Source organism: Mastacembelus armatus, chromosome 4, assembly GCF_900324485.2.
Source record: "Mastacembelus armatus chromosome 4, fMasArm1.2, whole genome shotgun sequence".
Lineage (NCBI taxonomy): Eukaryota > Metazoa > Chordata > Actinopteri > Synbranchiformes > Mastacembelidae > Mastacembelus > Mastacembelus armatus.
Genome location: NC_046636.1, coordinates 10956429 through 10968848, shown reverse-complemented (window position 1 = coordinate 10968848; position 12420 = coordinate 10956429). Strand labels below are relative to the sequence as shown.

General features: G+C 39.2%; 1 protein-coding gene across 1 annotated transcript in view; it reads left to right on the top strand.

The window, feature by feature from the left end:
• The first annotated feature begins 3071 nt into the window (after nucleotides 1–3071).
• Nucleotides 3072–12420, top strand: part of LOC113139924 (ankyrin repeat domain-containing protein 13C) — a 28825-nt gene continuing 19476 nt past the window's right edge. The window contains exons 1-3 of the mRNA XM_026323555.1: nucleotides 3072–3741; nucleotides 5463–5504; nucleotides 12022–12126. Of these exons, the coding sequence (XP_026179340.1) occupies nucleotides 3366–3741; nucleotides 5463–5504; nucleotides 12022–12126 (523 nt within the window). The 5' untranslated portion in view covers nucleotides 3072–3365. The remainder of the gene's footprint in view (nucleotides 3742–5462; nucleotides 5505–12021; nucleotides 12127–12420) is intronic.

Genomic DNA, 12420 nt, shown 5'->3' with positions numbered 1-12420 from the left:
TTTCCATTGCTCCGGCTCCTGACCGACGTGAATAGCTTCAGTGGCAAACGATTTAAAAGCCGGTCGGAAACCGGCGAACAGACCGCTCTGCTCGTCTGATCTGCGTTTCTGCTCTATGGCTCAATGTCCTAAATGGAAACTACAGTACTAACTACAAACTCAGGATGAGTTTGCATTACCGGCGCCTTGTCAAGGGGAGAGCTATTTAATGGATCTATGCCCCAATCAGCGCTCACCAACAATTAGAAGACAGCGTTGATTGGTGGTTGAGAAGGGGCGTCAAGTGACGCTACACTCTGTTTGTGGTGTTTCTGTGTGCACACATTGTGCGCTTACTGATGCAACGTTTCCTCTTATTTAAATCAGACAGGATGCTCTTTTTTTAACATATTATAGTCTGCATAAGGGATGAGGTTACCCAGCATCCCTTGCAGCACTGCCAGTTACTGTAAATAGTTAATCCTTTGTGTTCAGTTAGCCTGTTATGTGTGTCAGTTCTCATATCTGTTAACTGCCTTTAGGTGTCTCCCATGTAATCACTGTGAGGCGAACGTTTTCTTGTCTGCACCATCAGTCAAAAGTGTTGTCTGTTAGTAGACTCCCTCATGTTCTCCCATGTGATGAGTATAAGTCTGCATTTTTGTGGTTATCCGGTATATGAAATACGGAAAGTTTATTCAAATCAAAGGCTACTGCTAAGAAGCTACAACGCTCCTAGTGATTGAGTCACATTGCTGCACGTTATAATTTTGTCTAATTTAATAATAAATGTACACGTCACAGTCAGTTCCACCTTGATTCCCGTCAAGAACACCCTTACTACAATTACTTACTTCTGGTTTATAAGGTTTTATAAAGCCATAGTCCCATCAGCAATACTCAGAAGGAAGCATTATATCCTAAACCTCTCGTTTCTAGTCAGAGCTGCTTGAAAGTGGCAGGAAAGAGCAAAAATGTTCATTATTCTGCACAGTGTAAGATGTCGATGGTTCGATTCCAACCGCCGGCATGTATCACAGCAGTGCTTCTCCCAACTCTAACTCTCTACCCCTATTTCCTGTCCACATCTCCATCCATCTCCATGGCCATCCATCCATTTATTATCTATAGCTTATTCCTATTTAGGGTCACAGGGATCTGCTGGAGACTATCCCAGCTCTCTCTGGGTGAAAGTCTGGGGTACACCCTGGACAGGTCGCCAGTCCATCACAGGGCCACACTCTCTCCTATTGGCAATTTAGGATCACCAATCAACCTGACATATATGTTTTTGGACTGTGGGAGAAAACCGGAGTACCCGGACTACACGGAGAAAACCCACGCAAACGCGGAGAGAACATGCAAACTCCACACAGAAAGGTCCCTGCTGGCTTTCGAACAAGGAACCTTCTTGCTGTGAGGATGTCAAATTAAGGCAAATAGCCTTAAAAAATACCTCTCTAGTTTAAAAGTTGTATTTTACCACGTTATTTCATTATTTTCAATCAATAACTTTGTTTCTTTATGTTATATTATTTGGCATTTTTGCTCAAAATGCTCAATTGTCACAAATTTTGCCAATTAATTATCTTGATTAATCAACACATCATTTCAGCTCTAGAGCAGCCTACTTGTTGGTTTCTGGATACTTGGGGAAATAATGAAATATATATAAAATAATGAAATAATATAGCAGCAGAATACCAACAACTAATTTCTGCCCTACAGCCTTCAAGGAAGTGCATCTAGCTATGCATCAAAAACAATACTCAGGATATTTCTCAACCTCCAAATGCTGTTCTGTTTGTGAAATTGTCAAATTTTGAGCATTTCCATTCTTCATAACACATGCGGCTGAGTAGCTGTGTGCCTATTATTGGGCCATAGGGGGAGGAAGTGCACTATGTACTTACTTGTGATTACACCAGAAGTCTGTTCTGCTTTATCCTGCCTAACCTAGTGAGACTAATACTGCAGGAAATCATATTAAATACAGGTTAAACTCCTAGATGTGACTGCATGCAGTGCCCTCAAAAAGACAATAGCATAAACTGAATACATAGGAGAGATTGATTACATGAAAAAAAAATTCAACTGGAATAAAATTGGGATGCAAATGTTTTAAATCACTGATTACTTTGACTTTTTCAAATTAAATTATCAGTTGTTAGTCCATTAAATATCTAGAGTGATAACTTCAAATGTCCTGTTTTATTTGATGAAAGTCCAAAACCTAAAGGTATTTACACTGATTTATGGCAACAAAAAGCCATCAACAAAAAAACACTTTGTTTGCAAAGTGACTTTTAAAATTTATGGTTAATTGTCCAAACGATTTACTGACCCATAGCTGTAGCTCTATAAGTGACAGTAATAGTCAAATGAATAACAGATGAATTTGTAGTATAGCAGTTGTGATAGATGTATTTTATGAGTCCATGTGTGATCTCCAGAGGAAAATCCCATGATGGTTTTTACAGAAGTTCTGATCTTATCTTGCTGTCTGTTTTGACAACAATAACTAGTTCAAGAATCACTTTGGACTTGGAGTATAGTATATTTTAAGGAGAACAAATGATAAACAATTAAAGACCATAATGTTTATTTGTTCTGTCTGACTTCACCCTGAAGTCTGCTATAGACAAATGGCTCCATTTGTGCATTTGGGGGTGCTGGTGGTGTCATTTGTGATGAATCTTTCTAATAAAAATGTAAATTGGACTGTTCTTCTTTTCTATATGCTATTTTCCTCAGAAATTTGTGTAGTGAAGATGTTATAGACTGTGTGTTGCTCTGAAAAGTGAAGGTATGAGAGGATCTGCCAGATATGTAAAACCCACATCAGTGACACAAAGATAACCGATTTAGCGATAATCATTTGTCATCTGCATTTATAATCATCAGTCAGCTGCATTTTCACTTCCAGAATGGTGGTGAACTGGAAGATGAGGCTTGATAGATTTGACGGTCGTTTTAGTTGTTAAAACAGCGATTTTATTTTCATGTGTTCTACTTGTTTATTTCACCTGTTAGATAGTGACCGTTAGTAACCTCTGTCGAACTCTCGCGATACCACATGGCGGAAGCCATCAGCCGTATCTTCCGTACTAGTCAACTGGAGCCGCTTGTGTTGGCGACAGTTTTATGGAAAAGAGGAGGGCGAACTGTTAGTTTTAATAATAAAGCAACGAGTGGGAGCTGCTACCTTTTTGTTTTCGGAACAAACTCTTGTTTTTGTTTATCTCGTGGGAGGATTAAGTGTTTTCATGTTGTGCAATTTACAGTATTTGGGTGAAGACTTCCAGCTGGCGAATCGCATCAGTTCGCCCGGAGGGTCATCGTCAGCGACGGCACCCTCTGCTCCGTTAGCGCCCACTGTTTAGAAAATGACCGGAGAGAAGATCCGCTCCCTTCATAAGGACCACAGGCCAAGCAAGGACGAGGATTTACTGGAGCCGGACGAGGAGGCTGCAACCGGGACGTTCTCTGCCTCCAAAACGAACAAGAGCAGAGCGAGTAAGATCTTCAGCAATCACAAGTTAATCAAGTCGCCATCCACGCAGCAGCAGCAGGACCAGCAGTCGCAGATTAATGCCAACACCAACACACTGTCAACGTCTAATGTCATCGATGACAACAACAAGAATCCAATTATCCGAACCGGACAAGACTTTCCGGTGCACGAATGTGTGTTTAAAGGAGATGTCCGACGCCTGTCTTCGCTCATACGGACGCAGAATATCGCACAAAAAGACGTGCATGGTGAGTTCTCAAGCTGCTTGTCACATTAGCCCCGAAGTCAGCCCAAAACCCCATCAAGATCTTCCAATTTCAAGGTCCGGTGAAGCTTAGTTTTAGCTGATAGGCCCTCAGTCTCCAGTAGCACTGGAAGTCACGTTAGGCAAGGCGTCTCTTTGCCAAGGCCTGGATAACTCATTCCCAAAATGAAGAAGGGAAAATTTTAATTCCCTGCAGTCTATTCACATGCAGGCTCTTCAAGTCAGCATCAGGAAAAAGTCTCTGTGAATGATTTTTTTCCATGAGAAGACTCAGGGAATCTTTCCACCAACAGCAGTGGTATGAATCAGAACCGAGATTATTATTTATTATCAATTAATCAAATAATTTACTTAATTAATTGAGAATTTGTTTGTTGATATTTCATGTACAATAATAGAAGACTACACAAACCAGAAATTATTCATATTTAAGAAGCCAAACCAGAGAATTTTGACATATTAAAGCAATTGCCAAAAAAATTGTAGATTATTTTTCTGTTGATAAAACAATCCTTGCAGCTTTAATCGGCTCAAGTTACTAAAACCTTTTCATAGGTTGGTCCTTAGCCTATAATTGATATATTAAATGCATCTTTGCAAAATTTTAGGACTCCCAGACTAATGGCACCTTTTCTACAGGGCAAGGTGTGCTCAGATAAAACCACAATGTCCTGAGAAGCATTCCCAGACTGTTGAACAACAAGACTGTTTTGTTCTGTCCATGTGCAAGGGACAAAAGATGTGTACAAAAGTCTGTACCTGTGCCCAGTGTTCAAATCAAACATCTGACATGGTTTTCTTTGTGAATTACTTTAAACAGTCAGTTTATTATTAATATGTATTTGAATAACTGACAAGGCTTCAAATGTCTAGGAAACCTATTTTTGGACAGAGACATTGCTGATGAGTTTTTTGTAATTGTCATTGCTTATAGAAATACAAATAAAGTCAGGTATACAGTAAAATCTCAGAGATGGCGTTCGGAAAACCTCAGCAGATAAAACTGAAACTATTTCCATGCGAGAATATATTTGGTGATCTGCAGTAACCATTTCAGTGCTGCAAGTAAATGTTTTGTGTCTTGATCAAGGACACTTGAGTTTGACAGGTGGCTCCCTACGCAACCTCACTGTCTGCCCAGAAATTACCTTTGCTGTTTTAGATCTACCCTATCTACACAATATATCTTAACATCCAGTGGGACTTCTAGCGGATCCCCAGCTTGAATATTCACCCACATCAGGACTTCCACAAGGCCCTTTATTCTGGATTTTGCCACTGTAGAGCAGTCTACTGTCAGAGAAGTCTAAAGGAGCTGACCAGGCAGTTTAGCTTACTTCCTCCTGAGGGATACTCCAGTGCTTATGAGGCATATTTCACAACATGGGAAAACCTCTACACCTGACTCAAATTTTGTTAATATCTAATGTGCAACCTCTGCCAGCGTTCAGTTCTTCAGTGTTGACTTTGTCTGTTAACAAGCCATGTCACTGCCTGTTAAATGCAGATTATTTGGGTGGAGGAGAACACGCAATTGGAATACCTTTACCATGTTATTGGGAATTTGGTGGGTTGTCCTAACCTAAATATCTTAGTCTCCTTAAATGTGACAATACTAGAGGCAAAGTGTCTACCACAGAGGTGTATTTATCAAAGGCAGCCTACAAATTCTGTTTTTTTTTTTTTCCCTCCTACCTTTTTTAGGAAACACGCCTCTGCATCTTGCTGTCATGATGGGGCACAAAGGTGAGTAATGCTTAAAAGAGTCACCTATGTATGGTTTATTTTTTGTCTGTCTCTGCCATTCTAAATGCATCTCACTGCACTCATTTATGTGTGCTGCCTGTTTCACTTTATTTTTTCCTACCGTGTGTGTGCGTTTCTCTGGCGAAGGACCACCAGGCACTCGTCACAGATCAACACACAAACCCCAGAAGGCAAGACGCATGCATGACTAAAGAGGCTGTGTTCACGGATTTTTATTCAGACAAAAACAGATTGAGCAAGAAAACTATTTTCTTCTATACTTATGAACATATCATCTCTTCTGTTTTACACAGTTATAGAGAATATTATCACATAGCTGATCAGTGGAGATTAGATAATAATGACCACTGGAAGAAAAATGATCCTCTTAGTGCCTAAACTCTCTCGTTCTGATTGATTTTTCTGCCTCTGGCTCAAAGAAGAATAGTCTAAAGCTGGCACAGTGTATAATTAGTTGAGATAAGAGATGTCATTTTTAATTTTCATGATAATTTACCTTATTGTGCTGTTATTATTTTCTTCAAGAGATTACTTAGTTATAATTGTTTTATTTTGTTAGAAAAGAGAAGACCCCAGGTTGCTAGTTTTTGATGCTTTATGCAGTGCTCTGTTGTTTCCCAACAGATCCTGGAGATCCATGTAGTGTGTTAATGTAAGGTGAATATGTCATGGTGTACTGAAGCTTTCTAAAAATCTTTACATGATTTTGTTGCTGAATTGGCTGGACTAAAGGCATGTATAAAAATGTTAATATACTGCCTTTTTTTGGCTTGATGCTTTTATGTCATTACACAAAGAGACTTCGGAGCATTCTATTGAAATATTAATTCCCTTTTTTTTTGGTTGCTGGCTGACAGTGAACAATTCAAGCATAAGGTTACTGTTCCCATTTGTTTAGTATCTGTCACCAGAGCATGTGTTTCGATTGATTTCACACTGGCAAAGTTCAATTCCTGTCGCCAGAGCGAAGGCCCAGCCACAGCCTATTGATGATTCAGACGGTGGCGTGCCAAAGTGTAGTGTTGGATGGGACGCTGTGGAATTGATTGTGCTAATGAGGTTGCCTATCTTTTGCCTGAGCTGCTGCTGTGTCCTCTGGGGAAGTTCAGGCCAGACAGGCTGAAGGCTACAGCATGAGATCATGGGGTGTGGCCGCCCTGTTAGGATGGACATGACAAGGCTCCCTGTGTATAGCTTTCTGTGTGTTTTTATTTACTAGTAATGTTATGACAGTGATGCTTATGATTATTTAATTTTGAGCATACAGGTGAAAAATACTGTTTAAAACAAGAATGACTGGTTTTGTCCCTACCAGCCAAAAACAGAGAATGAAACAGTCCAGATGAATAGTAACAAATTTTAGATTCCTAAAGATGCATATGTTCATAACTATAGATGGGCTAAATTAACATTCATCCAAAATAAACATCTGCACAGCAATGGGACATTAGGCAGTTTTTTCACTAATTCATAACAGCCTGACATAGTATACCAAGGCAATCCACACATATTTTATCCTTTATGGAAATTGTCTTATGCTGTCTCTTGTCTCTTAAGCAATGATAGTGAATGTTTTTGTCTCTTGGGAAATATCCTATGTCCATGTCCATATATAAATGTATATGGCTGCAACTATTTTAATTTTCGATTGAATTGTCCCAATATTTTCTGTGATTTACATAAAATATAGAACATTGATCTGTCCAGGGTGTACCTTGCCTTTCACCCATTGTGAGCTGAGATTAGCTAGTTAGTTAGATTAGATTTGTAAAACCAACAATTCCAAACTGCCATATGTTTGGTTTAAAATTATACAAAACATGGAAAAGCAGTACAATTTTAATAGTAATCATATTTTTTCATTCATGTTGATTGTCTTTATGAAATTAAACTCTGGTAGTTGAAACTTTTGGGCTGATGTCATTGGCAGATGTATTAATAAGGCTGTTTTCTCCTAAAGCCTGTTTCAAGGTCGAAGGGCAGTAAATTGCAAAGTTTTTTATTTCTGCAGTGGCCGTAATCCCAGTTCTTGTGGCCACAAAGATAAAATGGTAAGATATTTCAAACTAGTTTCAGAGACACAAGATAAATAGTCTGGTGAGCGTTTGGAGCCAGTGCGATGTAACCAGTGCAGCAGTCTGGCAGGGTTACTTTTCCTCTGAAACAGCAAAGCAACATATTTTTATCAGATTGTCACTAAGAAGAAGACACTAAGTCCATTAAATCCAGGGAAAAGATTAGAGTTTCACTAGGTACATTAACTTGTCTGAAGAAAAAAAAAACATATAATATATTTGGGTCAATCTGCAAACAAAAATAGGTGATGTTTTAGAAAGGGTTTTCTGTTTTGGATCAGAGACTGTGACAATTTGGTTATTCAGTTCCTGTTTGATTCGGCTGCAGAGAATGCGATCAATGGTGAGGAAATGAGCAAAAAAGCCATTTTAAAACCAACAACCCAGCCTGGGTCAGAATGAGTGGTAATTGTTGGGGGTTTTTAACAGCCCACAGAGCCTCTTGATAAGTGTGCCATCTCTAACCCGTGCACGTAGTGTAACATTAGATTAGCACTTTATTTCTCCATCCTGCTCTGCCTCGCCCATTTATCTGTCATGAGTGCATATAGCTGCTGCACATGTGATCTACCCAGAAACCCCCAGGGATCCTTCCTTAGTGGAAACCATTGATTGAGTTATCAGCTAAATATAAATGTTTTACAGGCAGTTTTTTGTTTTGTTTTTTTTAATTTAATTTTTAAAAAATGACATAAAATTGTTTTTATATTAATTGTCATTATCTCACCACATTTGAACTGTATTATATATGTATGACATTAAGTTATAATTGGCATTTCATTTATTTGGAATAATTTCAACACCGTTGTAGGTTGTCTGTTGGTGAATGAAGACATCTATTACTTACACGTACTGTTTTTATCTAACTCAGCACAGCAACAATATAAATTTCAGCTGTTTTGTAAAAAAGAGAGAAAACTTAAGATCGAAGAGTCTAGCATTTTCAGAAATTTTTACACTGTAAGTTGAGGCAGACCAGTTGTTAGTTTTTTTTTTTTGTTTTTTTTTGCATCAGTCTGTATTTCTTTGTAGACTCCTGAGTGTCAGAGGCAAAAGAAACAGTTAAGATTCGATAAGTGATTTAGTTGGTAGTGAATCTTAGCTAATCCAGACATTTTACCATTTTTGAACCAGAATTAAAATGGAACTGGTTATTGAAACCCATCTCTACATTTTGCTACATTACATTTGCGTACATCCACAGGTTTAAGTCCAAGCAAACATTTTACAGTCCCTCTGGTGCCATTGGAGCGGCTACATCTTGTTCCTTGATGTTGCTGAGCGAGAATACCACAGTTCACAGAAAAGCACAACAAAAGCCATCAGCTGTCACAATCTGATACTGATTAATACTGAGTCTGATACTACCTGTAAGTGGCAGGTGGTTGCAGTCGTTAGAAAGAGTGAAGTCTTTAACACAGTTTCATGCTTTGTAAAATCTTTGGCAGGCTGACATTGCATGCCAGGTGAAACACCTGCTCAGCAGATCTTAACACACTTTGAAATGCATAAAAAAAAGAACTGCATAGGAACTTTGTTTCCATATACCGTGGTGTTGTAAATCAAAATTTTTTGTGCATATCATTTCACCCTCTATAAAGTCTGCTGCCTCTACCTGAGACACTAAGCCAGAATCTAGCAGGTTTGTAGCTCAAGACATATGGCCTGGGTGTTCTCTCTGTGATTATGTAATGTATATTTGCTAAATATTGGCATTATTCTTACACTATCATTGGATTTAATAGGGTGATATATAGGTCAAAGGCCCAAGGGAATGGGAAGCTTACGTCATGAAGCGAGCGCTCATGCACTTGGCTGCATGTAGCCTCTGTTATCAGCTGCTCCATCCCCCTGCCCAGGCACACATCAGGCTACCTCATAATCACAGAGATTTCTTTTTTGTTTGCTGATGCAAAGCGCTTTGTGATGCACTCTGTAGTTATGCCCATCCTGGTGCCAACACTGCTTCTTTATTTAATTAAAACATGCAATATAGCCAATATTAGTTAGTCTTTCTGAAGTGGTCAGCCTTTGGACCATTTTCAGCACTTACTATGCAGATCAACTCTAAGTAGAGTTGGCTAGAAGTATAACAGGGATTCAGACTAGTCATGAGCCAAGTCTTTGAACCTCAATATCTCCCCTAGCATGAGCACTGTTATTTCCCACTACCCTCGTGTAGTTCATTTTTCTTTTCTTTTCTTTGGTTCCACCTTGGGGACTCTAAATTGCCTGTAGGTGTGAATGTGAATGTGAATATCTCATTCTCTGTGCTGGCCCTCCGATGATGGTTGTGTTGTTGTGTGTGCGTGTGTGTTTTATTTTTATTTTATTTTTCAGAATGTAGCCTAAGTGCATGTTGCAGCATGCCCTTTTATTTTTCTGTAACCACTCCCTTGGGTTAGCCTCATTTGTCTTTGTTGTGTGGATAATATATTTAATTAGGTAGATTTTCAAAATGCATTCCTCCCTGTCATAAAGAATGTATGAAACCCTGGCCTCTTTTCTCATTAATAAAACACAGTGAGTATGTAGATCAGAGAGGTGAGCTGGTATTTTAGACTGTCTGACAATGTTGCCATGTATTATGCTCTCTTTTCGAAAGAGGGAAGTTATTCTTTCTGGTTATGGACACCAGGTCAACTCTGTGAATGATCTGTTTGGGGCCATTTAGTTAAAAGGCTTTCATGCTGGTTTTTAGCAGGTCTGTACATGGTGGCAGTAAGCAGTTTGATTACGTTTACATGACTAAGAGGGTGAACTCTTTGCAATAATGGGAAGTATTTAGAGCCTGTATAAAGCTTTTGTTGGACTAAATGATCACTGGCAAGACTGGTCAAACAACTGTAATAAAGCCCAAGTTCCTGCCCCTTTAGGTGGAAGCCTTATGTATCCACTCAGCAGCAGACTGTTAGCAGTTAGCCTCTGCTTTGCATTAGGGCAGTTTGTTGCTCACAGGACTGTGACTCCTCCTGCCCAGGGCTGAGACTGAGCTGTACAGACGCCAACGGTATAATGGATGATATCACGACAAAAGTGACAGCTGAGCCGGAACAACAGGCTCCATTTTTGGCTGGCTCTAGTTTGTTGACAGGGTGCCCAGAGAGTGGAGGGATTTTGTGCTGCACCTACTGCTGATCTCGCCATAGAAAAAGGATGAGGATCTTTGGCTCTTTTCCGAAATACAAGCACTTAAGGTTACTCTTCATGGTAGCAGGAGGTGTCTTTTTGTGAAGTTTCACATTTTATTGCTGAGAATCCTGCATTCCTTTCCAATCTCTAAAGTAGGATGTTGAGTCTTGCGTAACTGTAGGTACCATATGGCTCTTTGATTAATGGGTCAACTCTCGTTTCAATCCTACACACAATCTGTCTCTCTATAAACCAAGGATTATTTTTATATCATTTGATTTAATGCTTCAGAAAACATCCCCAGTTACTGCATTTTCCTGACTATAAGTCATGCTTTTGTTTTAGCACTCTGGCTTGTCCTGTGACTTATATAGCACAAAGACTTATAAGTGTTAATTTACTGTCATTTTTTCAAGTAGTCACTAGCACTACATGGCACTCTCTGCACTCTTGACTTAACTGAAGATAATACTGTACCGCAAACAAAACATATAATTGTAATTCAACAAGGCTGTTTTTGCTAAAAGCGACTAATATTCTGGTAATATTTCCTAGACTTTGGACTTTGTTTTAGTGGTACCCCACTTAAAAACAAGTTAACACAAAATTAGAAGTGGCCACAGTGTTGGCATTGACTTAATGAGTTAGTTTCCTGGGCTTTTTGTGTTTCTGGCTCTAAGTATGAATTAAATGTGTAAGTCACTATAGCAACAGCTCATAGATGTGGGAAGTTAAATCAGACTCCAGTTATTCATTTTTAAAATCTCTTCTAGCAAGATATTTTGCTAGAATGGTAGCATGATGGTCAAAAATAGTGTTTTTGTTTGTTTTTTTTTGTTTTTTTTTAATGTTCTGAAACATACATGTTCTGTGTATTTTAAAGCACCTGTCCAGCTGTTTCTTTTGTGTTTTTGTTGTCTCTCTTGTTAAAAGAGAACCAATGTCCTGATACCTAGGGTTCATCTCTGGGTCTTGTTTTGTATTGATCAAAAAGTTTTGGACTGCATTTATTATTTTGGAGGAATTTTGGTAATAGTGTTACCCCTCTCTTTTTTGCCTGCTTTTTTGATGTCTCCCTTATCTCCTGAGCCACAGTTTGCAAATTGGATGATCTTTTTTAAATTCTGCCATTTTTTATTACAGTTGTGACCCAGGCATCTTAAACCCGAACAAGCCTTCCATTCCTGAGCAAACCTGTCTTTATTCCAAAAAAATCTTCATTTTGTTGTTATTAGGAAAATCATTCAAACAATAATAGCTGTCTGTCTGTCTTACTGTCCCTCTTGCAGAATGTGCCCACCTGCTGCTGGCCCATAATGCACCAGTGAAGGTGAAGAATGCTCAGGGATGGAGCCCCCTCGCAGAGGCTATAAGCTATGGGGACAGACAGATGAGTAAGTATCTGCCACTGACTTGGGGTAATTCACTGAAACCACCAGCTCTACATACTGGGATGCTGCTGGTCAGCCTGCTCATTTAGTGAAATCAATGGGGTTTCACTTGGAGATTTCCTGTGTGAAAACAGTGAAGTCAGTTAGAAAAAAGGTCTGATCAATAGATGCAAATCAACAAAGGGTTTGACATATTCTGACACCCTGCTGCCTCCCCCTGCTGAGTTCATGACGCAGGACAGCCTCCTTTGTCCAGAGAGGGGACATTCCTCAAGCCCTCAATTCATTCGATGTTTT